Genomic DNA, 18,037 nt, shown 5'->3' with positions numbered 1-18,037 from the left:
TTCAGCCCATATAGATGGCTGACACTGTTTTTTTTTTTTGAGTATAGTCTTTTAATATAAGGACAAAGGAGGGGGCTAAAGGTGACTGCTAGCTTTGCTAGATAACACTGCAGCGATATATAAGGCTTTCTTAAGATTTCCTGGTTCCCCAGAGCCTTAGTTCTCAGCTGCAGAAAACCATACCCTTGGCCCCAAAGAGGGCCCTGCAAAGCCCCTGTTTTCACCTAGCCCTTATGAGTCTCCTCAGCATTTGCAGGTGCTCAAGGGAGGAGTCCTGAGACATGAGTAAGTAGACACCCTGTCGTGCTGGGTGTCCGGGCTAGAACAGCCACTCAGTCTGAAAATAAGCCAAGGACCATGGAAAGGTGGCCCCAATTCCCTACCCCTAGAGCCCTGCGCTTGGCGCTGCCCCCAAAACCCTGTTTTCCTTCAGGTCCAAGGAGAAGAAGACAAAGCCTCTTCAGGTGAGCTACCAGAGAGTGCTCAAGAATTCTCTGGTGCTTGAGAAATTTAGGAAGGCAGGAGACCTCTGCAGGGACAATTCTCCCCCTGCCCCAGGGCTCAGCCCTGCCCCAGCAAGCAGTGCAACATGGGCTGTTAGTTCTCAGGCCATAGGGAGCTCTGGAGGGCTGCAGAGGGAGGTCAGGCCTGCTTGTCATGTGACTACAACAAGCAGGAAGTAGCTGGGTCAGGAGGAGGGTTAGTTGTTAGAATCAGAGGGGGAAAAAAAAAAAATCAATGCCCAGCATGTGTGCTGCAAGGAGAGAGGCTAAGGGAATAAACGATGTTATGATGGAATTCTGGATTCCTAGCTAATCTGAACATAGGATTCTTCAACACTACTCTCTTGGCTAAATGAAGTTAACTGATTTTTCCCGATGCCATAACTTGTTTCCCCCAAAGTTAAGCTATTCTATACTCACAGTGCTTGGGAAAAAATCACCTGTCATCCATTACTCAGAGCTCCCAGTGCTAAGAAGGAGGCAGCCAGCTCCAGGCAGCGGGACAGCCGTCTGTTCCTCACCCTCCCACCGGGTGAGATAGCTGGCACCTCCCGCTTCATGAGGCTCGACTGGTCCACAGAGCAAGAGGCGTTTCAGTAAAGAGGATCTGGTTATAGCCTCAGATTCAAGGTGGAGGCATGAACCTTCTCAGAAGCATGCCCTTCGCGTGGAGTAAACATGGACACCTGGTAAATGGCTTTGTGAACGTACACAAGCCCAGAAGTGGGGATGCAGGCAAGGAAACGCCCAAGCATGGCTGCTGCCCCGTGGACAGAGCAGCAGGCTCACAGATTTATCGTAATCTGCCTTAAAACCTCAAAGAGAATCTCCCCGTTGGAAGTTTCAGCTGTGCCTGGGCAATTCCCCTCAGCTGGACTTCAGTCTCTTTCAAAAATACTAGAGAGGAAACCATCCTGAATGGACTGAAAGAACCAAGAACCAAGCCCTCTGTCTTTGCTTTTTGATGCTTCTGGCACAGAAGCTTGTCTGACCTGAAGGAATTGACAACCCACATGTGAAAGGCATGGTTTCCCAGGCTCACTCGCTGGATTGGACCACTAGGGCACCCACCGAATGTGTCCCTACCCACCTCCACTGCATCAACTGGCATCAGAATCAGGAAGGGTGATCCGCATGTCCCCCGAAAGGCAGTCGCTTAGTGACTCCACAGGCTGCTGCCTAAAAGCAGCTGTCCTGCACCTGGAGAGGGGATTTGCCTGGAGCTAAACTGGGGCAAGTGCTCCCACCGCAGAATTCCATCTATCAGAACACCAGACTGGGCTTTAGTAGGCTCATTGGCATTATTATAAATAACAAGGAGCTGATTTTGAAACATGCAGCAAGCTTGGCATGGAAATGTCGCAAAACAGGAAGAGAGGGTAAACAGCGGACTCTGTCCCACCTTCCCAGTCTGTGCTGGGTACAGACGGCACTGCTGGAAACACATCTCCAAAATCATAATCTATAAAAATGAGGGACAAAACTGAAGATTAGAAACACAGGCAGTGGAAGGCCATGGAAGGTAGGGGCAATGGGGTAGGCAATGTGGGGAGAGGACGAAAGGAAAAATTCAACTTTCTACATTTGTTCTACCAACCTCAGGAGAGCTTATTAGGACCGCAGCCGGTCTCAGCTCAGGCACTGGCCCAGGAACCTCCAACCAGCTAGCAAGACCTCTGGGGCAATTCCTTTCCAAACCCAGGACTTGGCTCTGGCAGAGAAGAACCTTGGCATCCTTGTACCTAACCTCGTTTTCTACTCCTTTCCTTTCCTCCCTCTGTACTCCGGCAGGGTAACAAGACCCTGCTCCAGCAGCTCCACTTGTAGAATCTCTAATTGCTAAGATGAGGGGGACTACAAGGTCTCAGTGTTGAGGCAATTCTAGGGAGCCCTGGAGGCTGAACTTGAAAGTGAGGTTGGGTGAAGTAGATGACGAGGTCTACTTTCCCACGTGGGATGAAGGTGAGAAAATAGCCCGTTTTATAAATGAACATGACCTAAGGTTTGAAAGAAACCAGCTTGTTCTAATAAGTGGTTTGGTCAACCCAACACAATGAGCTCTAGACTTGATAACATTCTTTTTCAGGTCCCTGATGCCATGGGAACAATCATCTCTAACACGTTGGCAAGTACAGGAGGAACTCCAAAAAAACTGGATGGACAGATGAGAAATTGTGGCAAGTTTTTCCCTAAACTTTTGACCTGCCTGGCTCTGTCTTCTCTTTTTTGGGGTTGCTTAGCCTCTTTTTACCTAGAATCTAGGGTAGGACAACCTCCCCAAAGCAGGCAACTCTCATCCTGCATACTGCCAATTCCTTCTTGCTCAGAAAACTGCCCCTGGGCATATGACCATAGCCTTCTGGAAAAGGGTCTGTTGTTGGTAGCTGCCATCCAATCAGCCCCCTGACTCATGGCCACCCCCATGCACAACAGGACCAGACTGTTATGCTCCGTAGGATTTTCACTGGCAAAAAAAAAAAAAAAAAAAAAGTTTGCAGAAGCAGATAGTCAGGCCTTTCTTCCTAGTTGTCTTAGTCTGGAAACTCTGCTGAAATCTAGTCAGGATCATGGCAACACGCTAGCCTCCACTGACAGATAGGTGGTACGTGCACATGAAGTGCACTGCCCAGGAATTGAATCTGGGTCTCCCACATGAAAGGCAAGAACTACTGCTGCCCCAGAAAAGGGTCTAACACCCATAAAATATCATTTTGGCTATTTGTCCCTAGAATCAGTTTTTCAGCCACCACAAGGACTCTGAGGAAATGAAGACCAGGGAAATGGCTGCCCCGTTTAATTTCAGATTTCAACCACCAAACCAAAACAAGCAACAGAAGACGTCACCCGGCCATACTAGGCAGCTCCAAACTCAGTTGCACAGCAGAGGCTAGGCTCCTCTCTGCCCCTGACCCACTTACCCTCACTGGATGGGGCAATTGCACTGTCGTCCCACTCCAGGTTGGTGGATGTGACAGAGTTGAAGGAGTTGAGGGACAGGCTGTCTGAGCCATGGACTGAGCTAGGAAGGCGGTCTTCAAAGTCCAGCAGGTACTGAGGTTTATAGTAGTCAGGCATGTAGGGGGCCAGGTCCAAGTAAGGGGCATCCTGAGGAAAGAGCGGGAAAGGGACGATAGGTGGGAGGCCCCAGGTGGTCTTCCACAGGCAGCTGGACTCCACCCAGCCACGGATGCCTGTGTCATATCCTCCTGTGCTATTTTCTCTTTGGGAAATCAAGGAGCTTAATTAAGGTAGGGAATTCTGAAATAAGCTCCTAGAAAGAGTAATTTGAGTGGTTCTGGCTCTTAAAGTTGCGAGCTTCAGGTTTTTAAAGTTGCGAGATGACAGAGCTATCAGAACCCAACTATAAGCTGTGCCCTCTGACACCTCCTCAATCTTTTACTATTAGAGTCACTCGTTTTCTTTAGTTACTACTAGTAGCCAAATTTCTTCTTCAGTCTATGTTGTTGGGGTAGGGACCAAGGAAGTTGATTTATTAGGATGGGGCAGCTGCATGTATCTTGACGAGCCTGAGTCTGAGGCACTTTGGAGCCTCGTTAGCTCTTTCTGGGCCAACGTCACATTCTACAGTGTGTGGAAGTGAGGGACCTGAGAGCTTGAAGACGGTGGCCAAGAGCATGCCAACTGGGGAGCAGAATCCCAGTAAGCACAGGGATGAACGCCTGTCTAACACTCAACATGAACTTCAGTGCTAAAACACTCCAAGCAATGTGGCTTTTCTCCGAGTTGGGATAAACAGAAAGAAGCCACGTGGAGCCAGGAATTCTGGCCAAAAATAAGCCAAAGAGAATCACCATCCTTCATTCACTTCCACTATTCAGACCCTGAAACCGTTCCCCGACCTGGACAAACAGGGCCTCGCTCCTGCTCAGTTATACTCAACAGGTTCTCTGAGAGGGACTTAAAAAATGAGACCGCCCACCCACACTGCCCTCTCCTCCTGCTCCCACAAGCAGTGCAGCCATGGTGTCTCACCAGATCCAGGTCGAACCGAATGAACTCCAGCCCAGACACCAAGGTCAGGAAGAGTGTCAGGTGATCATGGCTGCAGACCAGGGCGTTCCTGTGAGACACGAGGAGGGATGATGGGGGTTCTGGGTCTGGTTACCAGTTTGGCCCAACCTCACCATGTTGAAATTTGACATGTGACACCCCCGTTCCTGGACGTCACCCATCCCTTTCCAGCATTCTCCCATTGGGGAGAGTGCTGTAGAGCTGCACTGCCTGTGTTCAGACATGGAGCCTGTAGCATAAGGCTCACCAGGCTCTCGGCAGCTGCTATACTCTATCCCTGCGGCAACCCCAGGAAAGGTCGTGCCAAAGGAGATGTGTGCATTCTAGACTGCTCTGAGGCCTGGTTGAAGGATCGGACAGAGAGAGCACCAACTGCTACATAGTGCCTAGGGGAAACACCAGTTCTTCTGGCAAAAGCTGTCATACCGGTTGGTAAGGTTCCAATGGCTCTTTGGCCATTGCTGACGTGTCCTCAGCATGCAAGGCCAGGCTGGGCCACTGATGGGGCACACTGTGAGATATGCATGCTACAAGAGTCTCTGGGATGAGACTCTAAAGGGACCTCTAAGCTACGTGAGACAGCCTGTTCCGGGCACTCACTTGACATAGTACTTATGCAGCAGGCCCAGATTCTCCTGGAACAGCCGCAGGTAGCTCTCCAACGAGTTCTCGTTGAGAGCCAGGTACAGCCAGGCCCGGCCTGCAAACAAAGGGCAGAGTAACTGGAAGGAAGGTGGTCGGGGTGCTGGCTTTTTGCCAAGGGCAGAAAGGAAAGAAAGAGCGGCAAGGGGACCAAGGACTCAGCAGCCTTCTCACTTGATGGAGTACCACAAGCCCTGAAATCTTTATTTTCCCAGCCAGACCCCGGCCTGCAGCTGGCCAGGACACTCTGATGAAGGCAGTGCAAACTTCAGATGGGTCGAGAAGAGCAATGAGTCCTCATGGATCTTGTAGACTAGCATTCATCCCAGCTCAGGGAGAAATGGGAGGCCACATCATGTGCTCACACTGGAATTTGATAGAGTCCAGTTCTCTTCACCATCTCTGGCTCCCCTCCACCCCATCACTAACGCACCAACAAACTCTCACATACTGGGAGAAGAGGGTGCTGGCATTTTGACACCCCAATGCCACTGGAAACCATGAGGCTATCGGTTTTCCAGGGCTAACTCTGAGGCCAAACCCAAGCCCAGGGCTGCTCCCTTCCCCAGCGACCCCCTGTGGCTACTCACTGCGCCCCAGGTTGGTGGCCACGTGCTGCAGCACCTCAATCTGTTTGATGGCCTCTCTCCGGGTGAAATGCACCACGAGCACCCAGTAGCCAGATGAGAGGTCCTGCAGTCTGAGAAAATAGGACAGGAGCTGCTCTGAGCCAAAGGGGGCCACAGTGGGAACGTGCAGGAAGTTGGTCCCCCACCTTCATGTCAGTAGTGGGCTCAGGGCTGAAAGCAAGGCCCTTCCAGACCCCATAGGCAACCACCACGCCTTCAGAGCACCCTTTCATTCATTACTGATTCTCTCCCTAATCATTTATGCCTGCCCAGATACAATTCGGAAACCCTGGTGGTGTAGTGGAAGTGCTCTGGCTGCTGACCAAAAGGTCGGCAGTTTGAATCCACCAAGTGCTCCTTGGAAACTCTATGGGGCAGATCTACTCTGTCCTATAGGGTCGCTATGAGTCGGAATCCACTCGACAGCAATGGAGGATCAGAGACAATTTACCAGGATACCTGCAGAGAACCTGCAGCCCACTTGAATGAGACAAATCCCTTTCTGCCAATGGAAAGATGAACTAAAAGGTGGACAAGGTTGAGGCATTTATCTTGGCAGCCACTCAGGCCCTGGTTGTGCTCTATTGTACACTACCATCCTCTCCAGAAATGAGCTCCATCTTACCCGTAGAGCAGGGCATGGTCCAAGTGCTCACATAGACGCTGCAAAACCTTATCATGGTTCCGGATGGCTGGGGTCTCATCCTCACAGGCAGCAAAGTAGCTCTGAAGCTGAAAGACAAAAAAACAGCACTCCAAATTAGAAATGGAGGAAGAGGAGGGCTACAGAAGCTCTACAATCACGGTAGCTGGGAAAACCGCAGCCAAATGATGCGTCTGTGATGACCAGTTGGGAAGTCTACCTCGAGCTCCCCTGTACCGGCTGCTTGTGTTATATTGGAGGTTCCAGAAGGCAAAAGCTGTGTCCTTGTAGCCTGGCCCCCAAGAAGCACTCACAAAGGGCTTTGCATGGTGACAACTTGATGATGCTGAGCAGTCAGGTGGCACCCGGCCTGGGGCCAGGGTCCCACAACTCCTGGGGACATTACATCCAGTGCTGCCTATATCAGTGGCACCTGCTGGTGCCCAGTGTGAGTGTCCCTCATCCCAGAGTTGTGCAACACAGTGCAGCAGCCCCTCTGCACATGCTAAGGGCTGATGGGCAGGGCCACCTGCTCCCACAGCCTTCCTGCCCGCAGCTGACATGGAATATCGGGTTTGCCTGAGGATCCAGGCAAGGCCAGACACGGATCCGGGTGGATGCCAGGCTCAGTAGAACCCTATACCAGGAAGGACATTGTTCCCAGGCTGGGCTGATAAAAGGTGATTTGCAGAGTAGGTAAGATGACAGCAGCACAGAGTATACACCCTAAGGCTGGTGGAGGAAAGGGCAGCTCTGTTAGCTTAATTAAGGCAAAGAAAGTCCAGATACTTGGACGGAGTTCTCTGTCATTGCAGTTAAGGAGGCAGGGGCCACTTTCAAGTAAAGCCTTAGGAGAAAAGTCTTCAACTTCACATAGGCTTATTTCTTGTCTGCTGTCACCCTTCTGACGTCAGAAGGGCGGAGGACATGAAAAAAGAGCACAGATGTCAGTACACTGCTCCCAGGTCTAAGCTGTCAGGGCTGGAAGCAGGTATAAAAGGGCGGTAGCAGGCAAGATACATCAACCACGCCAACAAGCCCGTGCTCCTGGAGAGAAGCCAACCATTCAGCAACGCCCACAACAAAAACAGCCTCTCTGCTCTGGGGCCCAGGGCAAAGCCCAGCAGCTCTGCCGGGGACAGACCCCTCAGTCTTGCAGCCGAGAGACAGGCAAGTCAGAGCACCAGGAGGAAAGGTTTCCAGAAAAAGAGCGGTAAACCTAACAATTCGCACGATTCCCTCTCAGCAGTGACCAAAGGCGTTCTCACAGATTTCAGCATTAAGAACTACAACCTCCATGTCAAGCTTTTTTAAAATTTTAAAAAGTACATTGGAGAACAGAGTCTTAGACAGATGCTAGAGCTGGAAGTGTCCTTAGAGATCTAGTCCAATTGACTCATTAAAAGGCAACAAAGAGACTTACTCATTTTCTTGATTATAAAAGTAGCCATCCCCACCAGACACTTGGAAAACAGAAACGCATCCATGCATTCATTCGTTCGTAAACAGAGAGGGTGCCTAAGGCCAAGAAAGGTTAAATCCCTCACTACAATTGTTAGGTCAGTGATGGAGCCGTGGCTAGAGCCCAGGCCCCTTTCTTAGGCCAAGATACTGTTAAAAAAAAAAAAAGTCTGAAAACCACATTTGCTGATTGCATAAAGTATAAAAACCTCCTGTTCCCTATACTTCACTGTCAAAGCTTGGAGTGTATCCTCCCAACTCCTCCTGCACGCTCAGACATACTTTTTATAGAAAAGTAAAATGGGATCACGCTGTACTCATTATTCTGAAACTTGCCTTTTCTTTAACAGCACATCAGGCGTGTATTTCCGTATCATTACATACAGATCTACTGTGTCCTTTTTAACACTCGAATCATATTCTAAAATATGAATGCACCATGCTTTAAGCATCCCCTTCTTGTTATAGATTTATGTCTCCAATTCTTTGATATTACACACCATCATAATGAATATCCCTGCATTCCTGTGTGGCTATTTCTATAGGATAAGTGCTTAGAAGAACTGCTGAGTTGAAGGACATGCACATTTACAATTTGCCTGGGCCCTAACATTTACCCTTCTAAAATGTTAGATCAATTTACAGTCCCACCACCTTGGATATAATTCTTGCCAATATGATTGGTAAAAAACCAGACCTAATAAAGTTGTATTTCCCTGATTACTAGTGCATTTGAACATCTTTCTTAGCCATTTGCATTTCTTATTCTATGAGTTGCCTATTCATAACTGGACCAGTCTTCCATTGGCTGCTTGTCTTTTTCTTATTGATTTATTGGGGCTCTTTGTTCGTTAAGGATTTAACTATTTGATGCCATGTGTTATCACTTTTCCCCAGTGTCAATTGACCTTTAAACTTTGCTTCTGGTGTCTTTTCCTTATTCAGAAATTCTTATTTTTTATGTAGTCAAATCTGTCAATCTTTTCCTTTATAGCTTCTCATTTTTCCCAGTCTAATATTATAAAAATACCTTTTTTTAAAAAATAGTTTTAGGTTTTTTTTTTTTTTTTTAATGTTTACATATGGCATGAGGTAAGGATCCAGTTTTATTATTTTCTGGATGGCTAACCTGTTTTCCTCAGAATTATTAATAGTCTAGCCTCTCCCCTACTGATTTAAGACTTAATATACCACATTTTCTAGATTTCTTTGTACTATTGGTCTATTGTCTATTCCTATGCCAGTTCCCCACTTGTAATTATTTTCTTTCTTTCTTTCTTCTTCTTCTTTTTTTTTTTGCTTTCCTTTTAAAAAACTTTCGAGTCAGAATAGGCCACATAAATCAGAGACTACATCAGCCTGAGACCAGATGACTGCCATGACAGGGAGCACAACAGAGAATCCCTAAAGGAGCAGGGGAGCAGTGGGATGCAGACCTCAAATTCTCATAAAAAGACCAGACTTAATGGTCTGACTGAGACTGGAGGGACCCTGGAGGTCATGGTCCCCAGACCTTCTGTTAGCCCAAGACAGGAACCATTTCTGAAGCCAACTCTTCAGACAGGGATTAGACTAGACCACAAGACAGAAAATGATACTGGTGAGTGGGTTTCTTGGATCAAGTAGACACATGAGACTATGTGTGCAGTTCCTGTCTGGAGGGGAGGTGTGAAGGCCGAGGGGGACAGAAGATGATTGAATGGACACAGAAATGTGGGGTGGAGAGATGAAGTGTGCTGTCTCATTAGGTAGAGAGCCACTAGGGGTAGATAGCAAGGTGTATATAAGGTTTTGTATGAGAGACTGACTTGATTTGTAAACTTTCACTTAAAGCCCAATAAAAATTAAAAAAAAAAAAAAATTTTTTTTTGGTGAAAATATACACAACAAAACATACACCAATTCAACAATTTCTACATGTACAGTTCAATATTTGTTACATTCTTCAACTGGTGCCACCTTTCTCGATATCCTTTTCCACAGTATTTCACCACCATTAACATAAACTCACTGCCCCCTAAGCTTCTCATCTAAACTTTCGAGTCACTGTTGTCAATTTGATCATGTATACATACGATTCTTTAAAAGAACATAATACTCAAGGCAAACATTCTTTACTAATTAAACTATTATTTGGTTTAAAAATGACTTCAGGTGATAGTTTTGGTTTAAAGGTTAAAGATTTCCTCAGGATAATATCTTCGTGTGGGGGGGCGGGGGGTGGTCATCTAGCTTTAGTGGATCCAGAAAGTCTGGATTCCATGAGAATTTGAAATTCTGTTCCTCTTTTTCGTCAGGATTCTTCTACACAACTTTTGATCAAAATGTTCAGTAATGGTAGCCAGGCACCATCTAGTTCTGGTCTCATGGCAAAGGAGGCAGTTGTTCACGGAGGCAATTAGACATCTTCCTCTGACTCCTGACTCTCCCTCCTCTGCTGCTCCAGGAGACTAGTGATCAATTGTTGTACGTTGGATGGCCACTCACAGGTTTTGAAATCCCAGGCACTACACAGTGAACTAGGAGGTAGCACAGAAGCAATAAAAACAATATTAGGCCGATTGACTAGAACGTCCCATGAAGCCATGACCCTAAACCTCCAAACCAAGAAAGCAAACCCCATGAGGTGTGTGGTTGTATATAAGCAGTATGAGCAGCTGCTTTTTGTTGTTGTTGTAAAATAGCTTAGTAATATCAATTACATTAATCATGCTGTGCAAACAGTTATGTTCATTTTATTCAATATTTTTATATGGGGCAACAAGTCCACCTCGTTTCCAACTATTTGTTTTCATAACCGTTTTTTAACTATTCTGGCACATTCTTTTAAAATCAAATTTCATTACAGTTCCCTTTGGGATCTGGAGTAGAATTTTAATCCAGAGATTATATTGAGAGGAAATTATATCTTTGCAATATTGAGTCTTCTCATCCAAGAACATGAATTTCTTTCCATACATTCAAGTCTCCTTGTATATCCTCTGTTAAGTTGTACAGCTTTCTTTAGGTATGTCTTGAACATTTATTTTAAGGTGAGTTGCATACATATACATAATATTATCTGTTAAAGAATAATCTGTAACCGTGAAACAATTTCTGCAAAAAGTACAATATAAAGAGAGTGTAACGAGGTAGTTAAGTGAGGGCTCTGGAGCCAGGGTACATGGGTACAAATCCCAGATCTGCTTCCATGGAGCTGAGCACCTCTGGTAAATTACTTAACCCCTCTAACCTTCATTTCTTTCTCATCTGTAAAACTGGTTAAAAAGACTGGTTAGAGCTGAGCTGTCTAATCCAGTAGCTATTTAAATGTGGGTATTTAAATTAATTAAAATTAAAAATTCAATTCTTTGGTTACACCAGCCACATTTCAAGTGCTTAATGGCCACAGTGCAGATATAGAATATTTCCATAATTGCAGAAAGTCCTACTGAGCAGTGCTGGTTTAGGAGATCAAATGACATAATGCTGCAAAAGGCTTAGTATAGAGCCTGATACACAGCAAGTGCTCAATAAATATTAGCTGAGATTATTAACAATAATGAATGATATTCTTGGACAAACCAGTGACATAGCACTTGGCTAAACATAAGTTCAGGTGAAAGAAGACACAGTGATGCACTGTGCTGTCAGTAACTAATATTCTGTTCACTAGGAGGCGGGTCCAAAGCCTTTTCTTTAACCACTCTTTACAGTAGGTTGATAGATTTTTTCCATCATCTCAGGGGACAAGGCAATCTTGCATCAATGCTACAAACCAGGACAGTTCTTGACAGGGACAGGAAGGAGAATGAGAATGTCTACGAGTCAATGACCGAAGAACTTTAGAAGCTATGTCAACAGCTTGAGCTCATATTTTGGGAGCCGGCCAACAGAACATGACATAAAAGTAAATTAATGGCAGTCACAGTGAAATAGCAGCCAGGTAACCATTTACTGCACCAGTAAGATCTGTAGGCCCTGAAAGAATGGATTTGGGCAGAGTGGGAGGGAAGCAAACATGGAAGAAATGAGGACTCCTGAACAGCAAAATTGATGAACGAGTATAACGAATATAACTCAGCCTGGAAGCACAATTTCCATCTTTCATGCTCAATTACTCTTCGGTTACACACAATACCTGTTGGAGGAGCTAATACCAGCTATAATAATAGTCATCATTTATTATGTGCTTATTACGTGCACTAAGAGGGAGGAGAGTGGTTAAGAGTGTGGATTCTGGAGTCAGACAACCTGGATTTGAATGCTGACTCTGACACTTACTCACTGGGTGACTTTGGGCAAGTTACTTAACCTTCTCTAAACTCGGTTTCCTCATCCATAAAATGGGCTTGGTAATAGCACCCTCCTTCAGGTCGATGGGAGGGTTCAGATCATGCTTATACAACATTTATCAAAGTACCTGGCACCTCGTAAACACTTAATGTGAGCAGCTATGATGATGATGATGATGGCGCACATTTCACACATGATGTAATCATCACAGCAACCTCATAAGGTCAGTCACAGAGCTCATAAGGAACACAGCCAGGTTTTAAGTCATTTTACATCACATTATTCATCCAGGGATCTTGAATCCAGTTGTGATGAAAAGTCACCACTGGGTTCAAGATCCCTGAATAAATGATGTGACATAAAATGTTATACTCTGTTTAAGTCCCTTTCTAATACAATTTTAGGAGAACCCAAGAAAGCAAAATACTGTCCTCCCCTTTTCTAAACCATAAGAGCTAAAAATCCATGGTGGTTACACGGCAGATGTCTTCTGCAGCTCGGCTTCTGGGACGACAGACCAAGGAGAAAAGCCAGAGTGGCTTCTTTAAGAAGAAAGCTTGCCTACTGCTCTCTCCCTCCTCTGTCCCATATCAGCACCTTCCCAGTAGTGAGGAAGGGTTACTGTTTGGTTAAACATTGCAATCCAGGGCTGCTCTAGGAGAAGCTTTCCCCACTTCTGGGACGAAATTCTTCTGGCTGATCAGGCTGCCAAGTGGTTCTAAGTGCTTCCTTTCTGCCCACGTGGATTTGGGGAAAAGGCAGTAATTTCAAGAGTTAGTGGATCAGATTCAGAATATATTCTGAAAATAGTGCCCAATGATTTATTGATGGTTTGGATGTAGAATATGAGAGAGATGGAGACCCAAAGATGATTCTAAGGTTTTTGGTCTGCGCAACTGAAAGGCAGTGTCATTTCTTGAGATGGGAAATGCTAAGGGAGGGGACCAGAGATTATATGATCAATAAATTCAATCTATAATCAATTCCTCTTCTCTGACACCAACTAAACTGAAGGAATTCAATTTAGATTCAAATCAATTCAATTCAGTTCCAATCCAACTGCCCATGCAGCACTTCTTCCTCTGACTCTAACTACCCAGCTAGGTCAGACCTCACAAGTTAAAGGGTACAGTCCTCCAGACTGCCAAGTCTGCCCCAGACCTCAGACACCAGCTGCAAGCTTAGAGGTCCCCATGATACCCTCACTTCTGCAAATTCAGGATTCCCTCTACCCTCCCTCAGGATGCCAGCCGAAAGCTCAGGGGTCCCCAGGGCTTCCCTCACTTCTGACTTGCTGGCTCTCACTATCGCTTTGGGCTTGATAGTTTACTAGAGCAACCCATGGAGCGACCCACGGAACTCACAGAAAGCACTGTACTTAGTATTACAGTTTTATTACAGCAAAAAGTACACAAATGAAGAACGCGTACAGCGAGGTCTAGGAAGGTTCCCAACATGGAATTTCCATGTCGCAAAAACGGATACACTACCCATCCACTGACTCCAAGGCACCCAGCAACAATCCATCCACATGCATTGATGTCTATCACCAGCCAGGAAGCCCGCCAAGCTTCTGTGTCCAGAGCCTTTCCAAGAAAAACCAAACCCAGTGCCATCGAGTTGATTCCGACGCATAGCGACCCTATAGGAAAGAGTAGAACCAGTAGAACCGCCCCATAGAGTTTCCAAGGAGCGCCTGGCGGATTCGAACTGCCGACCTTTGGTTCACAGCCATAGAACTTAACCACTACGCCACCAGGGTTTCCGTCCAGAGCCTTTATTGGGCCTTATTACGTAGGTGTGATTGAATCGTGTCCCTTTCCTTCCCTGAGGTTGGCTGAAATCAGGAGGTGAGTCTTTCTTGCCTGGCCTACCCCCATCCTATCCAAGAGGCATTTATTAGCATAAACCCTCAGGTATGGTCTGAAGGATTCATTCATTCAGTGCGGAAATCCCAAAGTTTTAGACGACATCTCTCAGGAACCCAGGACAAAGACCAAATACTTTGGGTAAGGTTAAATTCTTTACCACTGCAAGAGGAGTGCAAAATGCCTATCAGAGATCTAAGTGAAGATGTCAAGGAGACAGTTGTATAAATGGATCTGGAGTGCAGGGAGAGGTCAGAGCATGGCATTTAGACGGTATTTAAAGTGTGGAATTGGATGAGGTCATCTCAGCAGTGCAAAAAGAAGAGTGTCTGAGTATTGAACCGGGGGCACTCCAAGCGGCACAATAGAATCACTTGGGGGAACTTACGAAAAATAGGAACACCCAGCTCCTTTCCCAGACCAACTAAATCAGAACTGGTCATTCCTGGTGGGGCCCAGGAATCAGAATTTACTTATTTATTTTTTTGTGCTTTAGGGGCAGTTCTACTCTGTCCTATAGGGTCGCTGTGAGTTGGAATAGACTCGACGGCAGCAGGTTTTGGTTTTAGGTAAAAGTTCACAGCACAAATTAGTTTTTCATTTAAAAATTTATACATAAATTGTTTTGTGACATTGTTTGCAATCCCTGCAATGTGTCAGCACTCTCTTCCTTTCCACCCAGGGCTCCCGGTGTCCATTCGTCCAGTTTCCCTGTCCCTGCCTTCTCGTCTTTGCTTTTGGGCAGGTGTTGCCCATTTGGTCTTGTATACTTGATTGCATTTGTTTTTAATGCTTCCCTGGTAATTCTAATGTGCAGCCAGGACTGAGAATCACTGCTTTAGACTGAGGCAGCACAGCCAGTAAGGAGGGCGGAAACTGAGGACAGCGTGTGCCCTAGAAGCCAAGGGGAGAAAGCTTTCAAAGGAAGGGAATGATCATTCATCAGGGTCAAGTTAGACAAAGACCTAAAGATGCTGGAGGTGCTGGAAACACTGATGAAAGCAATTTTGGTGAAGAGGTAGGGGCGAAAGCCTGAAGGGAGTACATTAAAGTGAGTAGGAGCTTATTTGGATCCTGATTCCAACAAACAAGGAATTTTTAAAAAATGACGTTTATGAGGCAATTGGAACCTTGAAAACTGAGTAGATATTTGATCATACTAAGGAAAAATTAAAATTACAATTAATTTTTAAGCTGTGATAGTAGTAGTGAGGTTATATGAAGGAGAATCCTCATCTTTTAGAAATATATACTGAAATATTTATGGATGTCTGGGATCTGCTTCAAAGTCAGCATAGACCTCAGTATATATCTAAAAGAATTGAAAGCAGGGACTCAAACAGATACTGGTACATGAATGCTCACAGCGGCGTTATTCACAATAGCCAAAAGGTGGAAACGGCCCAAGGATCCAACAACTGATGATGGATAAACAAAATGTGGTCTACCCACACAACGGAATATTATTCAGCCATAAAAAGGAATGAAGTCCTGATACATGCTACAACGTGGGTTAACCTTGAAAACATTATGCTAAGGGATACAGGCCAGATATAAAGGGACAAATATTATATGATTCCACTTCTATGAAATATTTACAGTAGGCAAATCATAGAGACAGAAAGTAGATTAGAGGTTAACAGGGGCTGGGGGGAGGAGGGAATGTGGAATTATTGCCTAATGGGTACAGTTTCTGTTTGGGATGATGGAAAATTTTTGGAAATAGTGGTGCTGGTTGCACAACATGATCAATGTAATTAATGCCACTGAATTGTACTTACAAATAGTTAAAAAGGCTAATTTTGTTATCAATAAAAAAAAATTATTAAATTTAAAAAACCAAAAAGGCAGGGGAGTGGATGGGGCGTAGATGACCCAAAACAGGCCATGAGACGATAAGAGCTGAACTGGGTGATGGACACATGGGTTTCATTACAGTATTTATTCTATTTCTGGTTAAGGAAGAGAGAGGGAAAAATAAGAAGAAAGAAAAGACAGCAAATACAGAAAACTTATTTTGGCAAAAGGGTGGCAGGAAATGGGGTGGAGTAAAGTCCCGGAGCAGGAAAGACAGGATGGGACCTGCCGCCCAGGGGAGGGGTGCTCACAGATGGGAGCTCAGGAGGGAGGCCCAGGAGCACAGATGCAGGTGGGAGGAGGGTATGCTTGGCTGTGGGAAGATGGAGAAGCTCTCACCAGAAGAAAATTTGAAAAATAAGCAAGGTCTGTGAAGAATGAAAAGAGGGATCAAAACTTGAAGTGATTTTTTTTTTTTTTTTTAATCTGTGGTTTCTCTGTAGTTGTGTTAGGTACCATTGAATCAATGCCAACTTATAGAGACCCTACGTACAATAGAGTGAAACACTGCCTGGTTCTGCGCCATCCTCACAATCGTTGCTATGTTTGAACCCTTTGTTGCAGCCACTGTGTCAGTCCATCTCATTGAGGGTCTTCCTCTTTTTCACTGACCCTGTACTTTACCAAGCATGATGTCCTTTTCCAGGGACTGGTCCCTTCCAATAACACATCCAAAGTATGCGAGACAAAGTCTTGCCATCCTCATTTCTAAAAAGCATTCTGGCTGTACTTCTTCCAAGACAGATTTGTTCGTTCTTCTGGCAGTCCATTAAAAAAAAAAAAATACCCATTGCCCTCAAGTCAATTCCAACTCATAGTAACCCTATAGGACAGAGTAGAACTGCCCCATAGAGTCTAAAGAACACCTGGTGGATTTGAACTGCCAACCTTTTGGTTAGCAGCTGTAGCACTTAACCCCTACACCACCAGGGTTTCTGGGCAGTGACAGCCCATGGTATATTCAATATTCTTCACCATCACCATCATTCAAAGGCATCATCTCTTCTTAGGTCTTCCTTATTCATTGTCCAGCTTTCACATGCAGTGGTTTCTCTAAAGCCCCATTAACTAAAAGGTCTCTGTCCCCAAGGTATGTTCACAGATCAGCCCTGGATTTGCTAAGCTGCTCCTCTTTCCCTGCTCCTGTTCCTTGGGTGCATTCAGGCAGGGCCAGGAAGAACCCAGGCGTCTCAAAGCCAGGAGGCGGTGCTCCCTGCTGAGGGCTCTGGGAAGACGGGCCATCACAAGACTGCGCCAGACCCCGTGGCTGCAGGGAAATGTGGGTGGCACACTCCAGCAGGCCAAGAAATGCCTGACTCAGAGCATTTAAATTAGGGCCAGTCCCACTCTCTGCTCTGAGCTGCCACAGCCCAGCCCTCTCTGCTTTGTCTCTCTCTCAGATACACAACCACAAACAATTCTAGGACTACAGTTGGTACCAAGAAATCCTCCAGAATTGGTCCCTAATAGGTAACTCAAAGGTAGCCGTGAAAGATTATAAATGGTCAAATTAAAGTAAGATGTCCTCCTTTCTTTCTCCCTGGCCAATCGGGATCAAAAAGAGGTTGTGCCGCTGCCCAGCCCAATAGATGGGCGATCTAGATTCTAAATCTGCTACCGACTCACAGGCTGTACTGGAGGTGCAGGGGAGGGGAGCCACCACTTCTATATTCACAATTACACAGACTATACAATATAGATTGAAAATCCCTACTAACACCTCAGGGGTGTACACGCGGCCCCCTACCACACCTGTTCCGTCCCAACTCACCACACACACAGGCACACACAGACCTGTACAGGAAAAACTGGCCTGGTGCCACCTGACGCACACCTCTCTTCTGCTGCTCCCAGAGAAGGTTGCCAGGTAACAGCAGCCTCCCTATTGGCTCCACAGAGACCAAGCATACTTAGATGACAGAATGTTTAGGCCTCAGCAACCCAGGTCTTGTTGTTGTTAGGTGCCGTTGAGTCAGTTCCGACTCATAGCGACCCTATACACAACAGAACAAAACACTGCCCGGTCCTGCGCCATCCTTAAAATCATTGTTATGCTTGAGCCCACTGTTGCAGCCACTGTGTCGATACACCTCACTGAGGGTCTTCCTCTTTTCCGCTGACCCTGTA

At 45.9% G+C, this 18,037-nt stretch overlaps 1 protein-coding gene across 2 annotated transcripts in view; it reads right to left on the bottom strand.

The window, feature by feature from the left end:
- Positions 1–18,037, bottom strand: part of PLEKHM2 (pleckstrin homology and RUN domain containing M2) — a 42,872-nt gene that overhangs the window by 9,986 nt on the left and 14,849 nt on the right. For both annotated transcript variants that reach the window (XM_049878006.1, XM_049878007.1), the window contains exons 2-7: positions 6,432–6,538; positions 5,768–5,877; positions 5,136–5,235; positions 4,497–4,584; positions 3,422–3,608; positions 1,906–1,965 (exon numbers count right to left, since the gene is read on the bottom strand). In XM_049878006.1, coding sequence (XP_049733963.1) covers positions 1,906–1,965; positions 3,422–3,608; positions 4,497–4,584; positions 5,136–5,235; positions 5,768–5,877; positions 6,432–6,538 — 652 coding nt within the window. The remainder of the gene's footprint in view (positions 1–1,905; positions 1,966–3,421; positions 3,609–4,496; positions 4,585–5,135; positions 5,236–5,767; positions 5,878–6,431; positions 6,539–18,037) is intronic.

The sequence above is a fragment of the Elephas maximus genome, chromosome 3 (genome assembly GCF_024166365.1).
Source record: "Elephas maximus indicus isolate mEleMax1 chromosome 3, mEleMax1 primary haplotype, whole genome shotgun sequence".
Classification (NCBI taxonomy): Eukaryota; Metazoa; Chordata; class Mammalia; order Proboscidea; family Elephantidae; genus Elephas; species Elephas maximus.
This window is presented reverse-complemented; position numbering and strand designations above follow the sequence as displayed.